Source organism: Sus scrofa, chromosome 1 (assembly GCF_054392235.1).
Source record: "Sus scrofa isolate SSC_HxYL_T2T_F1_AM1 chromosome 1, Sscrofa_HxYL_maternal_Yorkshire_Landrace_v2.0, whole genome shotgun sequence".
Lineage (NCBI taxonomy): Eukaryota > Metazoa > Chordata > Mammalia > Artiodactyla > Suidae > Sus > Sus scrofa.
In genome coordinates, this window is record NC_139383.1 from 64,045,240 (window position 1) to 64,070,532 (window position 25,293).

General features: G+C 38.3%; 1 protein-coding gene across 5 annotated transcripts in view; it reads right to left on the bottom strand.

Moving 5' to 3' along the window:
- GPR63 (G protein-coupled receptor 63) overlaps positions 1-25,293 on the bottom strand; it is a 121,568-nt gene that overhangs the window by 56,952 nt on the left and 39,323 nt on the right. Inside the window, exons 1-3 of one of the 5 annotated variants that reach the window (XM_084960878.1) lie at positions 21,992-24,035; positions 20,721-21,924; positions 2,027-7,481 (exon numbers count right to left, since the gene is read on the bottom strand). The exons of 1 other annotated variant lie outside the window; for it this stretch is intronic. In XM_084960878.1, the coding sequence (XP_084817004.1) occupies positions 6,072-7,331 (1,260 nt within the window). In that variant the 5' untranslated portion in view covers positions 7,332-7,481; positions 20,721-21,924; positions 21,992-24,035 and the 3' untranslated portion in view covers positions 2,027-6,071. Of the gene's footprint in view, positions 1-2,026; positions 7,482-8,924; positions 13,624-20,720; positions 21,925-21,991; positions 24,036-25,293 lie in introns of those variants that run through there. 3 more of the 5 variants (XM_013992707.3, XM_003353265.5, XM_084960880.1) reach the window with 3 other exon arrangements.

Here is a 25,293-nt window from a genome sequence, read left to right on the forward strand (position 1 = left end):
GTAAGTTGGACTCACTAGAAACTTGGTTCCATTACCAGGGAACAGGAGCCAGGAGGTCTCGAAAACTGTGCGCTTTGGCATTAGGCTCATATTTGAATCCAAGCTATTACCTGAAAAAGTTACCTAATCTCTTGTATACACAGTTGCCTCAGAAGAAGGAGAAAAGGCTGTGGATTAAAATAAAGTGCATTTTGACTACAGTAAGTGGCCAAAAATGGCACCCCTCATCATTATTATTACTTTAGGTATATTTATATGCTAAGACTTAATACTGTTTTATCTATTTATGCTTTCAACTTTCTTAGAAGGCATCATCCTTGGCAAGTATCATAAATAATTAAAATTCAGAGTTGATTTACAAATTATCTGATCAATTGATTACTCCCTTTTGAGAAGTTTCAAAAGATACAGTGAAACCCAAAGATAAATATTGTGCCCTGTACTTATGCAAGTTTGAATATAATCAGTCAGAATACGTTCTCATCCTCTTCAACAAAATTCTCAGTCATTATATTAATCTCAACATTGAGATTTATGTGATTAAGTTTTTAATACTATCACTATGGCATCACAGATGGATATTATTATAAATTTGGATGTCATCACTGTTTTGGTTTTTTGATGTGTCATTTTGTGACTAGGGTGCAGTCCCTAGTTATTTCATTAAACACTAGTCTAGGAGCTGCAGTGCAGCATTTTGTAGATGTGATTTTAATCTATAATCAGTCCATATTAACTAAGATTATCCTAGATCATCTGGATGGGTCTGATTCAATCAGTTGAAAAAGACCAAAAGCTGAACTGAAGCTTTTCTGAGGAAGAAGTTCCACCTGTGGCAGTAGCTTTGGTTTGGGCCTGTGACCTCCAGCCAGTCCTCCACAACAGCCTGCCCTTTGGATTTCAGATCTCCTAGCCAGCCCCCTAATCATGAAAGCCAATTCTTGCAATACACATCTTAATAAATATCTTCTACTAGTTCTGCTCCCCTGGGTTAAATATTAAAAAACATGATTTTTTTTTCATTTTGCATGAAATCTGACTGCACTGTGACATATAAGGTAGAAACTTCTCCTTAAGGTTCTCTTTATATTGAATGAATGAGGCTAATTGTTTTCATGGTAGATGTGAAAATGCTTTTAATTCAACATGTTCCTCTATTTTGCTATATCTTTCTTACCTTTCCCTTTGAGAAGGAACTATCAGATATAGATTCAATGAGAGCCTTCTTTGGTAAATCAACCTTCTTTTGTAACTCAAAATAAATACACTTAGCTGGAGTTCCCACTGTGGTGCAGCGGAAATGAATCCAACTAGTACCATGAGGATGTAGGTTCAATCCCTGGCCTCGCTCAATGGGTCAGGAATTCTGCATTGCTGTGAGCTATGGTGTAGGTCACAGATGCAGCTCGGATCCTGAGTTGCTGTGGCTTTGGTATAGGCCAGCAGATATAGCTCTGATTCAACTCCTAGCCTGGGACTTTAAACATGCTATGGGTGCAGCCCTAAAAAAAAAAGAAAGAAAAGAAAAGAAAAAAGAAATACATTTAGCTATTCCACGTGAGTGAAAAAGAAGACTCTCATGTCTAATTGGCAAAAAATTGAAACTCATATAAAAATGAATATTTTCTAAAGATTTAAAAGTAGATTTTAGAAAGGCCTTAGACTTTAGAAAAGGAAGTGCAATATGAGATCATTTTGTCAAAATGGAAGCAAACATTTTCATTACTTTGCCAGTGACAATCCAATATCAAATACTTAACAGGAAAATTTTTATAGCTTTCCTAGACAGAATTTCTCAAAACTGTTTCTTAATACTAATGGTCTTTTGCCAAATTTCTTCAGCCCTCTGAGTAAAATTAGAATATTGTTATACATATACTGGCTTTGAGACCTAATTAGAAAATAAAAACCCAAAGGAAGGAGGATTTGAAACTATACTCAGATTTTAATTTAACAGAAAGTACTATTCCTGACAAATATTTCTAAGATAAATGAAAGTCCTTTAAAAAAAAAAAAAAAAACCCACTTTTAGAAATGTTAGGCATTTATTCATTATCTTATTGGGAGCTCTTACCTGGTTGTAATCAGAATATGCACAAATAATCATACTTTTTGATGTTTGAATATTACAACCCAAATGCAGAGTAATTTTTATACATGTTAGGTGCTATTGTAAAATAAATTAATTTTAATTACAAAGGACTAGTACCAATATATAAGAAATGTATTACCATTTACTTGTAATAACAAACATGTGCTTTGATGTCTTCATTTATTATTATAAAAATTGAATTTTCAATGAAGATAGTGGTTGTGAAAATAAATTTGAATTGAACAGTCCTGTAAACTTAAAATTATGGAAGAATCAAATGTCAAGCAAGTGAACATTTTTTTCTGTGATATATACATAAATATTTTCATGTAAACAAAAGCAAAGATCAAGATTAAGTTAAATATCCTTGTCAGCATCTGAAATACATAGATTAAAATGGTTATTTTATTTTCTTCATGCTTCCATCGAACACAACTGGCATAAGCAAGGCAACAGGAATTACATGAATCTTTACATTCCCCTCATACTCTTCCAGAGGTTACATACAATAAAGACACCTCTCTATGAGAAAAGAAAATATTAGAGGAATCAAAATCCCAAAAGTCATGACTTTCATATATTAAGTCACCTTTTTTTTTTGCTCTACTGTTTGGTTTGCCAAAATTTTGTCAGTTGAAAGACACTGAAGCTGACACTGGCTCGATCCAGCACTAACACAAGTGGCAGCAAATTAGGCACAATGATACACAGATTTTCCTCTCAATGTGGATTATCCATGCACTCGGAGATAATGACTTCCAACACAAAACAAATATTTTTTGGATAAAACAGACAATATTTAAGTGGATGTATTTTCCACAGGAGTGTTTCTTGAAGTTTGGCCCAGAGACCATGTGGATCAGAATCAGGCTGAATTCTGAACCAAACAAAAGTGTGCATTCCTGGCCCCAATCTCAGACCCTCTCAGGGTGCTGGGGGTCTGTACTGTTTACAACCCCACCTGGGAACACTGGAACACAAATTCACTTGAAAGTCTGAAGATCACCTTTCCAGACTATTGGGGATTTCTTTTGAACACAAATAGTTTATTACCTCTTTCATGCTTCTTACTCGTTAGCCAGAAGGAAAAACAAAAACTTTTCTGATTATGTCAGCCAACAGTAACAACCAGTGGTGGTATTATTTTTCCCCTCAAGAAAATATAGGAGAATAGGCAACATATGATTCTGCACCTAAATTTTTCAAAGGTACACCACAGTACTTTTTTTTTTTAAAGCTTTCAAAATGTATACATAATAAAAATGTTCAAAATGGTTTGTAAACCATCCTCTGATCGAGATGATCCAGTGTAAAGAGAACTGCTGTTCAGCGTTGGTGATTTCTCACAAAGGCCCCTCATGGTCTTTCACAAACACCTAGCCTCTTAGCAGAACTCTCACCAAACGATGCACAATGCCTACCAGGGAGCATGAAAGTACCTAAGGATTGTTCATAAAAAATCAGACAAAGAAAACAAAGCTCAGTTTCAACTCCAACCATAAAAGGAATCTCAAGACCTACTGCAAATAGATAAGATAAGAACAGATCGTGTTGACTTTCCTCAGAGAAAGTCTAATTTCAAATATACTTACTAATATCTGCTTGAAATCTAGTTTATATCTCATGATACACTTCAATGTACTACTACTATCTACTACAGTGTTTATGTTCTCTAAGATCCCTATGGAGAAAAGCAATTTTACCTGTGAATAATATACATTAGAAACCAAAGAGGTAGGTGACTATCATCAGAAGATGATCCCAAAGCAACATGTCCATCATCATAATATGAATAATCCCATTAAGAGAAGTTAACTGGAAAATGAGTTCCAATACCACGGCAATTGCCTCAAGAGCAGGATTTCCCAGGTCTCTCATGATAACGCCCATCTTCCAAAGTCCTAATTTCTGATATGGTGCCATGTGCTCTTCAGACATTCAAGGTTAAGAAACATCTAATGAAGTAAAATGTAAAGAAATAATACTGGAGACCAAATATTGATGCTGACATCAACTGGGCTCTTTAACAATCTCTATTATCACATTAGAGCTGGATAAGACCTTAAAGATTCATCTAAGTTCAACTCTGGTTGTATAACTGAAAAAACCAAGGCTCTTTTCCCACTGGTCACAAAGCACTAAAACTCTGAAAAGATGCTATAAATCCAAGAAGTGTTCATGGTTAATGAGCCTATTTATAAAGCCTATGATGTAGTCAAAGGGCTACACTTCCAGCACTTATGGCCTCAGTCTGAAGCCCCATCCCTGTGGGCTGTTTTATAAAGTGTTCCAGGGGTTGATAAGAGAAGTTCACCAAGGGCCCTGGATGCACCTGAGCTGGAGAAGGGGCAGATCTTCATCGAGAGAAAAAGAATCTGAAACTCCAGACTTGCCTTAAATGAAAACTCGCTCTAGGTGCAGAGCTGTATCTTCACCTCTTCATAAGAGACACATCTCTAAGCATGTTCATAAACACCAGCTCTGCTCCAGCCAAGCACTTGATCAAAAATGCTGTTCTACTGAGAACACTGGGAAATATAGCTAGACAACTGGCAACATCCAAACCTAGAAGGCAAAGGCTTATATAGAGCTGTACTGAACCTCCCAATGATGGTCACTTGTTTTGCACACCAAAAACATCACTTATTTCCTTATAACCTTACTGATCTAGGATTTTAAGTTCCACTTTTGAAAGGTGGTTATGAGTGATTTCTTCTTTATTTTTCAGATTTTCTGCAATAGTTTGACACTTCTTTTGGTAATACAAAAAATGACACTCCTTTTAAAAAGGAATTTTTAGTCTAAAAAAAAAAAAAAGAAAGGATACATATAGTTCCCTCTTGACTGTGAAACATCCAAACCTGAATGAGGTGTCTGTGTGGTACTGTGGAACTAGTCTCAGGACTCTGACAGATTTTTAGATTTCAGCTCTACCACTAACTCTACTTAGGTGGAGTTTTAGTCTCTCTGAGATTTGCCTTCTTCACCTGTAAAAAAGGAAGAAATAATACCTGCTTCACAGGGTGCTGTGAGGATAAAATGATGCACAGTGCCTGGCATATGGTAAGGTCTAATAACTGGTTCTCCTTCTCCCTAGTGGACTCAGAGAAAGAATCCTTGAGTAAAAGGAATCACTACAGCCCACACCAGCCGCAGCCTCTCTGCATCCCATTTAAACTTGCAAGGGTGCTCCATCTCCTCAGCTTTGCCTTACTGGTTTAAAGATTCACTACAGTGCTTAGGAAAAGTTCCACATTTTTATGTTCTCTCCTTTAAAACCGCACATGCAGATAAAACATTGAAAAAAACTATCTTACTAGAAATAATACAATGTTTCTAAAGCACAACATGTCATGTATAAAAACAATTCTGAAAAACAAAATTGAATGTTTTTACATTATTTCTTAAAGTGCACCAAAGTAAATATTAATGATCTTTAAAATGTCACTAACCCCTTTGGATTATTTTTCTTTAATAAAACTAAATATTTATCTACTGAAATGTATGTGGTTTTTGGCTCCAATGTGATGGCAAAAAGCAGCAGTGTCTTCCAGAAAAAAAAAAAGAACCAATAAACTCAACTAAGTATATCTTAGCAGCATACAAAATACCTACAATCCAATGTAACTGCAGGCTCAATAAAGCACAATCCTGATTCCTGCTATAAAAACAAAATCAATCAAAGGAACAGAAAACCATCACCTCATCATAAATCAAGGATTTCTCTTGAACCCTGGAGGTAACACTTGTGATCACTTCCCCCTTGAATATCCTTGGTAACAGTATGTAACTAATCACCATTCTTTCTTTACACTGCACATGCATGCACACGCGCATATGTGTGGGCACACACACACACACACACACACACACACGCTCTATGAAAATCAACATAGTTTAAGTGGAGAAGCCATGAGAAAGAAAATTCAAAGTCAGATAAAGAACCACCATCACCCCAAATGTCAGGCAATTCCACTATTCACACCACCGTCCGATGTTCCCCACACACATAGACAGCACTGGGGCGTATCCGTCGCCTTGTGTGACCAGGGAGCCGCGGCAAAAACTTGAAGGACTTGGGCATCATGTCCAGGCAGGCATCGTGGAATTTCTTAATCCTCCAGTAGTAAATCAGCGGGTTCAATGCAGACTTGAGGTAGCAGAGCCAGAGTAGCCAGGTGCTAATCTCAAAAAAGTTGTGCTGATAGTAAAAGTGCTTGCTGAACGTGGCCACAAGGCTGTACGTGGTAAATGGGGCCCAGCAGACAATGAAGACAGCAAAGAGAATCAAAATGGTTGTGAAGGCACGCGTTTTAAAGCCCATGTCAATGCTCATCTGGAAGGGCCTCTGGAGACTCATGAGACCCAGTTTGCTGGCCTGGCTGAGGCATATGCCTTCAGGGTAACTATGGATCCTCAAGGCATTGTGCCGAAGAGTATTGAGTATGCCCATAAAGGAGTACAGTATCACCAGGAAGGGTAGGAAAAAAGAAATGAGAGAAATCAAAATTACATAAGCCTGGTAACCCGGGTCGGTTGTGTACCCAAACACGCACTGGGGGGCGCGGGAAGGTATCTGCAGGTCAGGGTTTCCTACTGCCAAAGGAAAAGCTACACAAAAGGAAAATACCCAAGAAACTGCGATGAGAACCTTAGCCCTGTATGGATTTAGCTTATCCTGCCTCTGGACTATAATAAGAAACCTATCAATGCTAATGATAAGCAGGATGGCTACTCCCTCTATCACAAACATCCAGAAAAACATAGCAGACACCCTACAAAAGAATCTGCCAAAAATCCATCTGGTAGTAAGGATAGTAACCAAGGCAAAGGGCATGTTTAGCACTGCAAGCAACATGTCTGCAAAAGCCAGGCTGGCCAGGAGGATGTTAATGGCAGATCGCATGGCAGCTTTTTGGTAAACCATGAGGCAAACAACCAAGTTCCCAAGAAAAGACACAAACAGAATAAATATCATTAGAGCAGAAAGGATGATCTGGAGAGGCAAATTTAGACTCTTAAAGACTGCTGGTGTTGGGGGCACAGCGGTGCTATTCACTGTCAAGGAACTCATTCCAGTGGGGGCCATGGTTTCAAAACTGTATCTCAGCAGTGGACCAATGCCAGGATGCTGGAATGGTGGTGGGACCGTAATATTCATGTAGGTGTTTTCATAAACTACAAATGTTGTGTTGGATGCCCCAGTATGGGATGCAGTCAACACTGCAGAGAAGACCATGGTTTCAGCAGGATGGAAGGCGCCAGCAGAGATGGAGGTGTTCTTCGAGCATTTCAGCACAGAGCAGCAATATCACGTGTCACTGACGGGCTTGGACACACACTCTGGAAAACGGACAAAGAGTTCCATCTTCCACACGTGTCCTTCTGCCTGAAAACAAGTCCAAAACACAAACAGTAAGCGGAATGAGTTTTCTAAATAACATCGGACTTCTTACCTTTCATCACAAAGGACCAGTTTTGCTTTTTTTTTAAATCCTTTAAAAACATGTAAGTCAGCACTAAGATGTTGTTCTATGTTTTATTTTTAGTCAACCATAATGGACACTTCATGATATTCATATATAAAGTGAAGGTAAAAAGAATAAAAATGTATTACTGCCTCAAAGGCAAAAATTATAACCTTATGGTTAATTTTTCTTTTAAATTTCCAGGAACAGCATAGCCTTTCCACTGTCACTACTAACACAGATTTTTTTTTTAACTGTTATTTACCCAATACAATTTTTTTTCTGCTGTACAGCATGGTGACCCAGTTACACATACATGTATTGATATTTCTTCTCCCATTATCATGCTCCATCATTAAGTAACTAGACATAGTTCTCAGTGCTACAAAGCAGGATCTCATTGCTACACAGCAGGATCTCATTGCTAATCCATTCCAAAGGCAATAGTCTACATTTATTAGCCCCAAGCTCCCAATCCACCACACTCCCTCCCCTAACCCTTGGCAACCACAAGTTTATTCTCCAAGTCCATGATTTTCTTTTCTGTAGAAAGGTTCATCTGTGCTGTATATTAGATTCCAGATATAAATGATAGCATATGGTATTTGTCTGTCTCTTTCTGACTTACTTCACTCAGGATGACAGTCTCTAGTTCCATCCATGTTGCTGCAAACGGCATTGTGTCGTTCTTTTTTATGGCTGAGTAGTATTCCATTTTGTAAATATACCACATCTTCCTAATCCAATTACCTGTTGATGGACATTTGGGTTGTTTCCACGTCTTGGCTATTGTGAATAGTGCTGCAATGAACACGTGGGTGCATGTGTTTTTTTTAAGGAAAGTTTTGTCTGGATATATACCCAAGAGTGGGATTGCTGAGTCATATGGTATTTCTATGTATAGATTTCTAAGGTACCTTCATACTGGTTTCCATAGTGGTTGTACCAGCTTCCATTCCCACCAACAGTGCAGGAGGGTTCCCATTTCTCCACACTCCCTCCAGCATTTGTTATTTGTGGACTTATTAAGGATGGCCATTCTGACTGGTGTGAGGTGGTATCTCATGGTAGTTTTGATTTTCATTTCTCTAATAATCAGAGAAAATAACTTTTTCATGTGCTTGTTGGCCATCTAAATATCTTTCTTGGAAAAATGTCTATTAAGGTCTTTTGCCCTATTTTTCATTGGGTGGTTGGCTTTTTTGCTGTTGAGTTGTATAAGTTGTTTGTATATTCTAGAGATTAAGTCCTTGTCCACTGCATCATTTGAAACTATTTTCTCCCATTCTGTAAGTTGTCTTTTTGTTTTCTTTTGGGTTTCCTTTGTTGTGCAAAAGCTTGTCAGTTTGATTAGGTCCCATTGGTTTATTTTTGCTTTTATTTCTGTTGCCTTGGGAGACCAACCTGAGAAAACATTTGTAAGATTGATGTCACAGAATATTTTGCCTATGTTCTCTTCCAGGAGTTTGATCTTGTCTTGTCTTGTATTTGGGTCTTTAAGCCATTTTGAGTCTATTTTTGTGCATGGTATGGTATGAGGGTGTGTTCTAGTTTCATTGATTTGCATGTAGTTGTCCAGGTTTCCCAGCAATGCTTGCTGAAAAGACTGTGTTTTTCCCATTTTATGTTCTTGCCTCCTTTGTCAAAGATTAGTTGACCATAGGTGTCAGGGTTTATTTCTGGGTTCTCTATTCTGTTCCATTGGTCTGTCTGTCTGTCTGTTTTGGTACCAGTACAACACTGTCTTGATGACTGTGGCTTCGTAATATTGCCTTAAGTCTGGGAGAGTTATGCTTCCTGCTTGGTTTTTGTTCCTCGGGATTGCTTTGGCAATTCTGGGTCTCCTGAGAGTACTAATACTTTTCTTGATAGATCTTTGGTACAAGTTCATAATCCATTTTCACATTAGCACAAAACTAGTTGGCAAAGAACCTGGAAATCAGTTTCCTATTTAACATATGATAATCACACACTTTTGCTTTAATGTCCTCACAAGTAGGCACTAGGTATTTTCAAGGAAGGGTCTGAAACAGTTTCCTGGCTTTCTATTATTTTTGTGTTTCTTCCCAGAAATCCCACCACAACACTACTGTCAAAGTTATTCAAGTAAAGAAGAAAAATTATCTGGAGGACGTCTTGGTCATATTTTCAAGACCTCTTTTCTGTTTCTGAAACTTTCTTTGTTGCTCATGTTCTCTCTTCTTTCCCATGTACACCCATTTCCATCCCTGTTTTCCGATTCAAGTACTTCTATCTTCTCAATTTCTTCTCCCTAAAACAGACCTCACTGTATGTCAACAACTTGACAGAAGACGTCAACCAAGTTATAAAGATGGGGACGCTAAAGAAGATGACTAGAAAAATATTCAGGTGTGAAAAATGCATTCTAGAAAACTTAGAAAGATATTTCAATACCTTGTTCCAAAAAGTTTCTTATCACTTTTCTCTTATCCTTACGCTCAACTTCTTAACAATTTTCATAACCCTTGTTTTCCATAAGGGACTTTCTTAATCTATGTTCCTAACCCTCTTTTTTGATGTGGCTTCTTCCTTCTTTATTGGAGAAGTAACTTTAGTCTCTATAATTAGAAAGAACTCTTTTTGGATTTCTGAGTAGATTCCTTTAATAAATCCCAAAGATTGAGGGTGAGGGCTGCACAGAAATTTAAAACAATGCTGTAATTTTCTTATTATTTGAACTTATAATCAACCCTTGATTTTAGGGAAAAATGTCAAAAGTTCACTTCTTCACATCCCGTAGTAGAGAGGATAGAAGTATCCCATTTACGAGACCCAAGATCCAGAACTGTAGCCAAATCATGGACTGTCTACCATACTCACATCTCTCTATAACCTCCTCTTGGTTGTGCAGGGCTACCTTTATAAATAAGGAGAACACTCATCTGTTTGTTCAAAATACTAATTTTACTATATAATTCTACTTTTATAGCTTAATTTCTTTGTCTCTACAGGGTATTATCCATTATCATATATGGTCTTTGAAGCAAAATATACCTGGATAAGATGCCCCACTAAGCTAGTGACTCTCAAACTTTATTAACCACAAAAAAACAATGGGAAAAGGGGCAGTGGTAGCTTTACATCATGATCATCATATGTCTCTATAACTACTTAGATATACATACAAATAAGAATAAAGAATGTGCTCACTACATAAATCAGCTTCAATATGATTCTAATCTAGAGAAAAATAAGTGTACATCTTAGGCAAATGCATGTCTTTAGCCAAAGTAAACAGTTATACCAAGTAAATATCCGGGTTTAGAAGTTCCCTGGTGGTGCAGCGGATTAAGGATCTGGTGTTGTCACTGCGTGTTCAATCCCTCACCCTGAAGCTTCCATATGCTGAGTGCAGCCCCCCAAAAAAAGCATTTAGTTTTCTTGACCATGTTGAGAAATGCAAAAACAAAAGATCAAATGGAGCCAAAACAAAACCATAATTTAAAGATGCCTTTTAGGTTGTTATATGTACATATACATTCACAATATTTTCTACCATTATTATAAAAACTTCTAACTCAATTCACTCAGATATTCAAACTTCAAATATTTATTTCAGAGCCTACTATGTGTCAGGCACTGGAGAGAAAGTGATAAACAAATGTTTCCAGGATTTCCTGTTAAACAGGACAAACAGACCATCGACTCTGTCTCTCAAAAGTACGCTGAAATGATTTTTTTTTAACAAAATGTACAACCCAAAAGGACAAAAGGTATGAAAGAAAGATACATCAATAGATAAGAGGTTTTAAAATAAATGTTTTAAGGCAAAAGGCAAATGGTGGTATAGCAACTGAACAGAGCAGAACAGAGAATTTTTTTATCCTCAATACTTTCAGAGAAACATGCTCAGAAGAAGCTGACACACTCTGCAGGTCCCCAGAGAAGCTCTGGATTAGGAATTAGAAGAACAAGTGTGGATGGGGCTGAAAACTGGAAAACTGACTGAAAAATCTATACACAGAGCCACTGGAACCCCACTCCAGGCTTGGGTAACCACATGAAAGCACACACCCCCATGCCAGTAGCCCAAGTCCCTGGCACAACTGAACCTGATAAGCACCAAACCTTACAGCATATCAGTGCAAGGCTGAACACAGCAGGACTGGGTGAATGTCTACACACTCAGCATGAGAACCCAGCCCTCTTCGCCACCCTGTTCCTAAATGGCCAGCAGCCAGGCATATGCTACATGCAGTACTGAAGGGCTCGTCGTTTCCAATAACTAACAAGGCCTAGGAGAAAAAAATTCTAGATACTAACATTTGATGATGTGCCAAGAAAAATGCCAGCTTCATGGCCAGTCACCCTGTATAGTGAAGCCCATCCACTATCAAGCCCAACTCCCACACACGGAGCTTCCAATCAGCTTTCTAGTGCCCATTAAATATTAATGGCGAATTTCCCAAATATACAGTCTATGAAAAATTAGACAAAAACAATTTTAAAGGCACACATCAAAGAAAAGAACTTGAATTTCTAAAATCAGGAAACATAGCACACATGAACTTAGCAATTCCTTTTGCCGCTGTACCTATCTATGCATGCTCTCCATTCATTGTACTCCTGGCTACCAGGATGTAAACATCCTCTGGCCTTCCTTTTCTCACTGCGAAGTGTAATAACCAAAGCAGGGCTTCTGAATGCTCCTTGTAACTATGTTGAAAGATTCTTTCCTCTTGGGGCTTCTCATCAAATACCAAAGTGACCTCAAGTTTCTTTGAATTTTATAGAAGACCAAATAAACGCTATATAGTTAAAATTTGTATTTCCAGGAGTTCCCAGTGTGGTGCAATGGGATGGGCAGTGTCTCTTCAGCACCAGAACATAGGTTCAATCTCCAGCCTGGCAGAGTGGGTTAAAGGCTCTGGCATTGCTGCAGCTGTGGCATAGGATGCAACTGTGGCTTGGATCTGATCCCTGGCTCCATAAACCAAGGGGCGGCCAAAACAGAAAAATAAAATTTGTATTTCCAGAGGAAAAGGGACAGTAGCAACATGAGAAGAGTGGAAAATTAACTTGGTATTTGCTTAATGGTACTAATGTTTAATCTAGGCTAGTCTTTATTTGCCATTTGTCGGAAACTCTTACTACACGTTCCAAGTAAGGAAAAATTAAAATTACACATGAAAGTGTATATATGTGTATATATTCATACATATATACTTATATACACATACCTCACATGGATGTGCACATGTAAAACTTACATATGGCAAAGTGATTGAATTTATGATTCTTTCTCTCATCTTACAGCATCTACAAAAACAACATTGGGACAATCAGATTAATGATAAAAGTAAGTGTTTGATGTTTGGGGTATGCCAGAATGTCACAATTACTGGGGTTTCAGAGGCTGGAATGGGCAGTGGAGCTTATAGTATTCTCTTGGTCTTTGTCTTTTAGTGTTATCCGCTATTCCAGCGCTTTAGATATTTATTTCATTCTCTGAAAATAGTATATTCTCCTAGAAGGCAGAGATTAATTTTATAAATCCCATCATCCTCTGGGACTACTATGCTTTGCACACAGCCCAGTACCCATGTCGTAACTTAAATTTACTTGCATTATCTTCTGCCAGATCAAAAAATTTCTTTACTCATTTTAACATTTGTTATATGCACATAATTTTTTGAAAAAAAAAATCACCAAATGAGTTTTAAAATAACAGTCAAATCCTGAACTACCCTTCACCATTCCATTTGTTTTTAGAGGTAGTCATTTTTAACTATATTAAAGGTTTTTTTCTAAAGTACTTACTCTTTATATAACTAAATAGGGTAAATAAATTGCTACTTTTTGATTTGTCAGTATTACATATTTAAATTAACTTCTGATTTGGAGTTCCCATCGTAGTGCAATGGAAATGAATCCAACTAGGAACCATGAGGCTGCGGGTTCGATGCCTGGCCTTGCTCAGTGGGTTAAGGATCTGGCATTGCTGTGAGCTGTGGTGTAGGTTGCAAATGTGGCTAGGATCCAGCATTGCTGTGCCTCTAGCATAGGCCGGCAGCTACAAGCTCCAATTCAACCCATAATAGCCTGGGAAAGACAAGAAAACAACAACAACAAAAAAATTAACTTCTGATTTCCTATTAGAATAGGTAAGGGTTCAGCCGCCATAGCGTCTCCCAACTTACCTCTTTATACAACTAAATCTTTATTTGAAAATGTTGAATTACAGTAGAAGTTAGTGTTTATGTCAATGTATTTATGCAGATAGTATATTTACTGATAAGCCAAAAGAATGTTTTCCTTTCTTATATCAATTTTGGATTTCCTAGAATAATTTACTTCCTTTTTATTTTCAATTTTTTAAGTAACTATCAACTTTTTTTTTTTAACCTGCTCTACCAAGAAGATTTTATACCTAGAAGTATTATATTTTGGAAGGTCAGATTTATCAACTACATTTTTATCGTGGAGTCATTCCTTTGGCCTCATGTCCCTCCCTGATGTGATACTGGGTCTGTCATACAGAAGCCAGTGGGAACGGCCCCTTTACTACCATATTGGAAATCCTCCTTTCTGCTTCAGCTCTCGGTTTCCATATTTCCTATGTCCTTTGTCTTCTACTTCATTTCTTCCTTCAAGTACTTCCTCCTTCTCCAGGAACCAACTGCTTTTGAAGGAAGAGAAAGCAGGTAAATTTTCAGTCCCTGAATGCTTGAACAAGTCTTTATTTTGTCTGAATTAATTGCCTTGGTTTAGAATTCTCAGTTACAAACCATTTTCTCTGAGAATTCTGAAGGTGTTGTTCCCCTTCAGTGGTTCTCAAAGTTGAAGGGACATAAGAATCCCACGGAGCATCTGTTAAACTACAGACTGCTGGGCCTCACCCACTGCCTCAGTCTCTGAGTCCGTAGTCTGGGGTGGGGCCCAAAATGTGAATTTCTGGAGGAAAGAAAAAATTAAATTGAGACCTTTAAATTCCAAGATCAAGGAGTTCCTGACATGGAGCAGTGGAAATGAATCCATCTAGGAACAATGAGGTTGCGGATTCAATCCCTAGCCTTGCTCAGCAGGTCAAGGATCTGGCGTTGCCATGAGCTGTGGTGTAGGTCACAGACACAGCTCAATTCTGGCGTTGCTGGGGCATAGGCCAGCGGCTACAGCTCCGATTTGACCCCTAGCCTGGGAACCTCTATATGCCATGGGTGTGGCCAAAAAAAGACAATAAATAAATAAATTAATTAATTAATTAATTCCAAGCTCAAGGATTAGATGAAGAACTAGAAAGCTTCTTTAACCACAGTGAAAGAAAACTTTTACCTCCTATTGCCCCAGAGATGGGATTTCTCAAAACTAAATCAAAGTGTAATTATATGGGGGTAATATTACAATGCAAATTGAATTCCCAATCTTATAGAGTCTCTTCTGTTAAAATTAGGATATGAGTGGGAAGAAGCAAGAGCCTGAAAATTGGGATGAGGGATATATGGGGATTTCAATGAAGCTAAGGCTGAGGACCTCATACTGCAGTCTTTGCCAGCAGTAATAGCCTTTCCTCCCTTGTCTAATGAGGTTAGTCTCTCTTTACCTGAAGAATAAATCAGGGCCTCATCTAAGACAGCATCCTGGAAGGTACTTTTGCCCCTCCTAAGGACCCTGTCCCACTGTCCCAACTACCTCTCTCTCTCTCTCTCTTTTTTTTTAATGGCTTCCCTGGGCATATGAAAATTCCCAGGCCAGAGACTGAAATATCCAGGCTGCAGATGTGACCTACGCTGCAGCTGTAGCAACTCCAGATTCTTTAACCCACTGCACCAGGCCAGGGATCTAACCTGCACCTCTGCAGTGACCCAAGCCACTGCAGGTGGATTATTAATCGGCCGCACCAGAGTGGGATCTCCCAACCACCTCTCTTGTTTCCAGACCTATGATCAGAATCAAGCCCCAGCAGAATCCAGTGTGAGGTGTAAATTGTGACCTAGAAATTAGCAGCATTTACATCAAAATATATGTATGGTGTTTCCAATTTATATAGACAGAAACCGGGCAATATGTATGGAAATGGATGCTGAGGGTATTGAGTCAAGTTAGAAGGAACAGAATGTTAGATCAGACCAAATTTATTGACATGGGCATACTGAACAGATATTCTGGGTTCTCTATGTTAGCTTAAATGGCTAAAAATGTTTCTAATAGTTTGTTCAGTTTGTTGACAGAAGCCTGGTCCCAAAAGTAACCTACACTACATGAAACTGAGATGCCATAACATCCTTGGTAGAGAGGGAGCTACTCAAAGACTTTGGCAGATAGGAATGCTGAACTGGACTTATCATGTAAGACCTGCTCATCCACCTATAACTACATCACTTGGTAGGATGCCTTTACCAAGTCTATGAGAGATACACTGGTTGAAAGTACTTCTAACATCCTTGACAATCTCTAGAGTAGCCATTCTCTGCAGACCAGGAAAGACAACAGGCAATGCTGCCATCCAAGAAATGGGTTCCTAAATTGAATGGGGATGACAGTATCCCAGAGTGGCAGGAGCTGAGTGACAGTACTTAACCAGAGATGAGGAGGGCATGGTTACCAAAATGGGCAGCAAGCAAAGTCTGAAATCAGAATAGTCTAGCATGCAGAGATCATTGATGTTTGTTCATGGTGTTTCTAAGAGAGAAATGGTTAGAAATCTACCAACTCCTACTTGATCTGTACAAGCAGCAAAGCTATAAAATAGAAAAACACAACTCTTCAATCAATTCCCACACTTGAGCCAGAACAAAGACCTAGAACTTTTTGAATCAAAGGAGGCCAGGACCCCTTGAAAAAGGGCCTTGCTACACAGCCATAAATTTATACTGTAAATCTTCCTCCCAGTTTTCCCCCTAAAACCTGTTACAAATTATAAGGGTATACATTAAGGAAAGGGAAATAATCACAATTTGTAGGATTGGTGGATATAACTCTGAACTAATATTCATTCCTGAACACCAAAAATGGTACAGTGTTCCACCATTCAGAGTGGGGGCTTATAAAGCTCAAATGATTAATGGAGTTTGGGCTCAGTTCCAACTCCCACTCATCACAGAACTCATGCCATCATTATTTTCCCAGTTCTGAAATGCAGAGTTGGTACAGACACACTTGGCAACTGGCAGATTCCCTCCTAAGCTCCCTGACATGTGGAGTTAAGGCTATAATGCTAAGAAAGGTCAAATGCAAACTACTTTTACCCATGAAACTAGAGAACCACAAGCAACACTTTGCTCCTGTAGAGTCTGCAAAGATTAGGGTCACCATTAAGGACTTAAAGGATGAAGGTGATCATTCCTAACACATCTGTATTCAACTTGCCTATTTGGCCTTACAGAAAACAGATGGATCTTGCAGAGTACAGATTCTGTGTGAGATGTGATTTCATTGCTGGAGAAAATCAACACATTCCCTGGCATGTGGTCCACAGCTACTGAGGGCAAATTATTATTTTTTTTTCTTCATATGTGTTAGCAAAGAAATCTGAGCAGTTTGGCTCCAGCTGGTACCCTACTATCCTACCTCAGGGCTGTATCAGTTCTCCAGTATACTCTTATAATATAGTCCATAGGGACCCTGACTGCCTCTCCATTCTGCAGAATGCCATGCTTTGCATTACATGCTTCCTGAGCAATAGGTAGTAACTACTCTATACTTGGTAAAACACAGATTTCCCAAATGGTGGGGAAAGATTACTACAAAAGTTTGAAGACCTGCCATCTTTGTGAATCTACAGGTGAATCACCACCTTTATAGGTGAACAGAGACCTCCAAGATTTTGGGAAAAAGGCAGAGAGCATGCCACATGAACTTGGGGTTATCTGACCTTCCGAAGCCATCAAGTTGGGTGTGCGCAGAGTTCTTCAACCTTAAACAGAGTGGTATATATGAAATCAGGCCTGGGGGATCCTATGAACAGAGTTAATAAGCAAGCAGCTCATATTTCTAAAGCTCTTAATCTTGCTACACTGATCGTCTCTTCGAAATTCACCTGTGGCCTCACCAAGAGGAGTTCCTTATGACCAGCTGACTAAAGAAAATCCAGGCATGATTTGGAAATGGTTCTATACAATACATTGGTGCCACAAGTAAAGAGTTGTAACACAACAGCCCCACTCAGGAGCCCTTAGAGACACGACAAAGGGAAGACCTCCCAGTAGACAAAACTTTGAACAGTATATAGTCATTCTTCAGCACCCCCCAGGGGATTGGTTCTAGGATTCCCTTGGATATCAAAATCCAACGATGCTCAAGTCCTTTATATCAAATGGCATAAGGCTTGCATATAACCTACATATCCTCCTGTATACTTTAAATCATCTCTAGAGTACTTATAACAGCTAGTACAATGTAAGTTCTACATAAATCATTTTTAACACAATGTAAGTGCTATGTAAATAGTTGCTAGTGTACAGCAAACTTAAGTTTTGCTTTTTGGAAAATACTGGGTATTTTTTTCAAATATTTTCAATTGGCATTTGGTTGAATCTGTGGATGTGGACCAACGGATACAGAAGGCTGGCTGTACCTGGTTGTTCATTTTGAAAGAGATAAGCTAAATGTACAGATCTATACTCATTCAGGGATAACTTTACAAAACAGTTAACCTCAAAGATAAGGAGCAAAATAATCCAGTAGATAAGATGACCCATTCTACAGAGGTCAACCTTTTACTCTACTCTTGCTCTTCTACAAAGGGATGATATACAAAGTGGCATGTAGGTAGAGTTAGAGTTTGTACATGAGCTAAGCAATATGGATTTCCACTCACCAAAACCAATCTGGCTATAGCCACTGAGTGCTCAATCTGAGAACACAGAGACCAAAACTTGACTTACTGACTATGGCATCATTCTCTGGGGCACTACCCAGCCATCTGGTGGCAGGCTGATTACATGGACTACTTCCATCATGAAACATTCTGTTCTTACTGGAATACACTCATATCCTAGACAATTTTATAAAATCAAACTGTCAATCATAAGATCAATGTGTTTAGTATATATGCTTCCTTTCTTTCACATAATATCCTGTATGTATCAGAGAAAATAATCAGAAAGCTAAAAATTTCTACCTCTGTAGTTACACTTTAGGAATAAAAGCAGTGGAAATTCAAAAATAAAAAAAATCAGTAATTTTTGTTTTTAAGTACTTAGAAACATATCAAGATATTTAGTTAGATTCTATGAAGCCACCATCACCCTGATACCAAACAAAGATACCACCAAAAAAAAAAAAAAAAACCACAGGCCAATATCTTAGATGAATAACATGCAAAAATTCTCAACAAAATGTCACGAAACCAAATCTGACAACACATAAAAATGACCATACAACATGACCACGCTGGATTCATCCCGGGGTCACTAGGATAGTTTAATATACTCAGATCAATTAATGTGACATACCACATCAACGAAAGAAAAGACAAAAATCACATGATCATCTCGATAGCTTCAGAAAAACGACTTGATAAAATTCAACGTCCATTCATAATATAAACTCTTAACAAAATGGGTAAAGAGGGAACATATCCCAACATAATAAAAGCTATTTATGACAAACCCACAGCCAATATAATACTCAATGGTGAGAAGTCAAAAGCCTCCCACTAAAATCTGGAACAAGACAAACATGCCCACTCTCACCACTTCTATTCAACATAGATTGTAAGCCCTAGCTATAGCAAATAAGCAAGAAAAAAAAAAAGGGCATCCAAATTGGAAAGAAAGAAGTAAAACTACCTATGTTTACAGATGATTCAATTTTAGAGAAAATTCTAAAGACTTAGTTTATTAGAATTAATAAATAAGTTCAGTAAAGTTACAGGATACATAACCAACATATAAAAGTCAGTTGTAGGAGTTCCCGTCATGGCGCAGTGGTTAACAAATCCGACTAGGAAACATGAGGTTGCGGGTTCGATCCCTGCCCTTGCTCAGTGGATTAACGATCCAGCATTGCCATGAGCTGTGGTGTAGGTTGCAGACGTGGCTCGGATCCTGCATTGCTGTGGCTCTGGCGTAGGCCAGCAGCTACAGCTCCGATTCGACCCCTAGCCTGGGAACCTCCATATGCCATGGGAGTGGCCCAAGAAATGGCAAAAAAAAAAAAAAAAAAAAAGACAATAAATAAATAAATAAATAAATAAAAGTCAGCTGTGCTTCCAGACACTAACAAACTATCTGAAAGACAGATTAAGAAGGCAATCCCATTTATAACAGCATCATGTTGAATTAAGGGGGTGAATACCTGTGCACTAAGAATCATAAGCCTTTGACAACAGAAACTGAAGAAGACACAAATAAATGGGAAGACAACCTGCAGCCATGGACGGAAGAATTTATATTGTTAAAATGTCCACACTACCCCAAACAATCTACAGATTCAATACAATCCCTACAAACGCAGACATAAAACCACACCATAGGGTAGTTACGAGAATAAATAAGATAGATGGAAATAGATTATAAACTACAAAGTGCCATCAAAATACAACATATTACAACCATAATCTTTCTTCAACACTTCAACTATTTTATGCAATCATGGTATTTACTCTGTACCATTGGTGGGAGTATAAACTAGTTCAACTTTCTGAAGTTAACCAGGAAGTATTTTTCAACATTAAAAATAAACAATTTAAACATTGTCTGGACTCGGTATTATACAAATAACAAAAAAATGTAGATAAGGATATTTATTACAGCATTATTAAGAGTGAAAAATTAGATCCCTTCTAAATGATCCTTAATAAAATAATAGTTAAATGAACTAGAGTACACACATGCTAGAGAAAGAACACCATTGAGCTATCACACACATTAAATTAATCTCTAATATAGAGTAGATTACAGACTATCATTAGATGATGATAATGGCAGACAAAGCACACCAGGATGGACGCAAATATACTGCATCTACTCTTGAGTTCTCTGATGAGGCAGGCAGAACCAGAGAATATTCTTCTTACACTGAGTAAAAAAAATTAACCTGCAGAATGAAATATAACATAGTTCCATTGTTGTGTAAGTATGTAGATATGAGTACGTATATGTTCAGACAAACAGATGGAAGAACAGACAACAAACTGACAAAGAGAATTTCTTCTACAGTATGAAAATAAGGGTACAAAATGTATTTTCTTTACTTACTTCTGGCTTTGTAAAAGTTTTTTCACATTCAACCAATATTGATCTGTATTATTCTGTTGAACTTTACTTCACTGTTTCCTATAAAAAAACAAACAAAACAAAACAAAAACAAAAAACACAGGACACAGGCTACAGCCTATCTTCTTTATAACCTATCAGCCCTAACACAAAGCTGTCTATGCTAGTGAGGGTAAAAGGGCAATAATCATTTAGAGCGCCCTTTAACCATGGAGAAGAGAAGCAGGCCATCCAGTTTTGGGATCCTCCTGACAACTGGGCCCAGTAAAAGCCCTGAACTCAGTCTTCTCAGGGTTCCCAACAGAACCCTCCCAGCACCCCAGGTTCTAACTCACCGTAGATGCTCCAAAGGGTGCCCTTTAGCCCACTGAGACCAGGCTGCTGGGAAGGACAGGCAGCACCACTTTGAAACAATGGCTGCTCTAGAACTCTCCTCTCTTAAGGAACAAAATAAACACATATTTGGCTGCTAGTGAAAACTATCAGAGGACAAATGGGATAACCCAAATGTACTAGCAAATTTGTAACTGACACAAAGAAAAACAAAAACAAACAAACAAACAAACAAAAAAAAAAAAAAACAGGAAAAAATTTGCCTTAGTTTGCCCGCTTTTGTCTTAGGCAAAGTAAAAATCTAAAAGAAAGGAAAATGTCTAAGAGAAGGGAATGCTTTTGTCCTGGTTACTGACCATCTCTCTCTTACTCTGGGCCACAGGTGATTCTGGAGGAGGAGGAGAAAAGGCATCACCCCTCTATCCTTCTCTGATACTCACCACACTCTTAGCCAAGAATTTTACTTGGTCCCAAAGGCCTCCTCCCTCCACCGCTATCTCTACACTCATTCAGGAAAGAAATAAAACTGAAAAAAATAAAACTGAAAACTAAGAGAGGAAAGAGACCATACAGCAGCACACATAAATCCATATGCTTTGCCTAAAGTAGGCCCTTGATACTTGTCTAGAGATTCTAATTAGAAAAGGAGAGCAGGCAGACAAAGAACACACCAGGATGGATGCAGATATACTGCGAGTCTGCTCCTGAGCTCTCTGAGGTAGGCAGAACCAGAAATAAAGAAGCAGGCACTTCACCTCAGAAGTATCCCAAATTTCAGCTCAATTTCACTTTTTAAAAAGCAATCACCTTCATTGAGCCTCCTGTTTTAAAATTTATATCACTATAGTAATGTCTACCTTTTTTGGCTAAATTGTACTTTTTTGGTTTATCTGTACATGGAGTAAAAGGAAGCTGTGAACAAACTAACCACAAGAGAATATTTAACAACCAAGTGGAGTGGACCGGGTAGGAGAGGGCTTATTTGAAGTCATTGTTATGAAAAGAAAACCATCAATGCAGAAAAATTTCATTTATTTTCAAGGTATATCTAACTTAAAACCTATATGCAATCAAGTTAAAGGGAAAAATGCTGTATGTACATTTTAAGTATGAACCATAGGCAATGTTTGTTCTATTTATAATACTGTTTCGTTCCAAATAGGTTTCTAATTCCAACCAGAATATTCACCACAAAAAAAGAATTTTTCTCATGAATGCTCAAAGGAACATTTAGTTCTTCCATGGACATTTTTAAAATTAGATTATTAAACAGGAGGATTTATTTGCATTCGTGTTACTTTTCCTCACAATCACCAAGGCGAAATTAAACTAAATGTCAGCAAGGGCTCTGTTTCAGAGGAGACTATTCTAAGTGACTTCTGATGACAATTAAAACTGAAACCCAAGCGGCAAGATGTCAGCATTTAATAGAAAAGTAAATTAATTAGAATTAAAAACTAGGAAAATGTATTTTTTAAGTGGCTAATAGAAGATTAACCTTTTGGAACCCTTCTAGGAATACAAAAAGCAACAGAAATGATGAGCCCCATGGGTGATGGGTTTTGTTCATCTTCTTTTTGTCTCCTGTTTCTAATTCTTATTCTTTGGTTTACATTCTTTAGGTTGTTGCTCTGCTGAGAATCTCTACCTGCCTTGAAACAACTATTGGGGAAAATGCAAGACAATTTAATTTTATCAGCCTTTTTTTTGGAGAGTTCATAGATACTTATCTGCCACTGATGTTTCTCACAGCTGTGTTCCATTGTAAATTCAAGGAAATGCCAAGTCTTATTAGGTAATGAAGCTGGTATCTTATATCAGAGCTCTGCCTGGAACTGTAACCATGAAAGCTTGAATATCTCCTTTTTTAGCCTATAAACTACTTGCATAGAGCAAAGGGTAAAAACACATTTTGTTTTGTTTTTTTACAGCTAAGGGAGTACATGGGCACTCAGGCTGAAATGCACATGCTAATTAAAAGCAAAATAATTTAGTCTGATTTTGAGAAACATAAAAAAGAAAAAAGAGGAGTTCCCTGGTAATTCAATGGGTTAAGGGTCCAGTGTTGTCACTACTGTGGTGTTGGTCACTGCCATGGCGTGGGTTTCATCCTTGGCCCAGAACTTTCACATGCCACAGGAACAGCCAAAACAAAAGAAAAAGAAAAAAGGTTCAAACTTAGTTCTTTTCTTCTCATGCCATAAGCAATCTCCTCCCTACCTATTCCTTCAGTTACTGCCTATATGCAGATACCTGGCAAATTTATTTCAATGGCCCAAACCTTACTTCTGATTTCCAGGCTCACATACTCAATTGCTCATTTAACATCTGCACTTGGTACCTCAAACCCCAAATGTCCAAATTAAATTTAGTGGAATGGTCCCCTCCCCCTTATTAAGTGACCCCACACCAGAGTTCCCATTGGTTATACAAGCCAGAAACCTAAGAGTCACCTTGACAGCTTCCCCCTTCAGTTATAACACATTCCTTCCCCTAAGAACTGTCAGTTTCAACTCCTAAATATTCTTCCTATCAGGCCACTTCTCATCTATTATCATGATGCAAATTACCAAGTCTCATGAGGCAGGAATGTTTGCCTGGGTTATTCACAACTGATACCCAACACTGATGACTGTGCCTGCCATAGAGGCCATGTCTGGTAAATATTTGCTAAATGAATCTTGCTAACTATTCACGTTTCCTCACTCCCCAATTGCTTCGTGAGTGGAGAGTCTTTACTATGGGAGTCTTCTCTGGCCAAAACCATTCTATGGTCTCATTTCAACATATAGTTCTCTGTGATAACACTTCATCAGCAGTCATTTTACAGTTGCTTATGGCATTCTTAGACCATACCTGTGCCTAGGGCTGCCCTGCCCTTGCCCCTAACCCAGCTTCAGAGCAAGCTCTAGGAAGGCAAAGATGTGACATACTTTTTGCTCAGCAGTATATCCTTAAACCCAGTGAAGAGCTGACATAAGAGTACACACCCAATAAAATCCAGTGAGTCATTAATTTTAAAAAATTCTGTCATTGGAGTTCCTGTTGTGGTGCAGCAGAAACGAATCCAACTAGTATCCATGAAGACGCAGGTTTGAGCCCCGACCTCGCTCAGTGGGTTAAAGGATCTGGCATTGCTGTGAGCTACGGTGTAGGTCACAGATACAGCGTGGACCCCCAGTTGCTCTGGCTGTGGTGTAGGCAGGCAGCTGTAGCTCCAATTCCACCCCTAGCCTGGGAACTTTCATATGCTGCCGGTGCGGCTCTAAAAAGCAATTTAAAAAAAAAAGAAAGAAAAAAAATTCTGTCCTCACATTTATAACCTAAAGCCTCCTTCTATTCTGTTTGTGAAACCCTTACAAAAGAGAAATCAGAGTCTATTCTATAGCATTGCCTTCACACTTCTTTATTAAAACAATTTGGTGCATTGTGTGTATTTGAGAAGCAAGCCACAGAGATTAGCATAGTAATACTCAGGGAACAGATGAACTCAAGTACCCAGCAGGATCTAACCCTCAGGGCAGTTTTCTGTTCTCTAAGTAATGAGCCAGAGAGTTGCTATGGTCTGATGTTTGTGTCCTGGCCAAATTCCTATTCTGAAAACCTTATAGACGAATGTGATTAGGAGGTGGGACCTTAGGGAAATAATTAGATCATAAGGGCAAAGCACTCATGAATGGGATTAGTGCCCTTATAACAAAGGTCTTAGAACACTCTCTTGCCCCTTCTGCCATGCAAGGACACAGCAAGAAGTCAGCCATCTGCAACCTGGAGGATGTTTATAGGCCCATGTTATCATGCTAGCACCCTGATCTCAGACTTCAGGGTTCCAGAACTGTGAGAAAGAAATTTCTGTTGTTTACAAGCCACCCCAATCTGTGGATTTTTCTTTTTCTTTTTTTTGGCATCCAGAACAGACTAAGACAAGAATAAGTAGAGGAACACAATTATATTAAACCTATGGTCTTATTCCTTAAAAAACTAAATATGGAACTACCGTATGACCCAGCAATTGCACTCCTGGGCATATATCTGGAGAAAAGAATAATGTAAAAAGACAGCTGCACCCCAATGTTCACTGAAGCACTATTCACAACAGCCAAGACATGGAAACAACATAAAGGTCCACTGACAGAGGAATGGATAAAAAAATGTGGTACATATATACAATGGAATACTACTCAGCCATAAGAGAACAAAATAATGCCATCTGCAACAACAC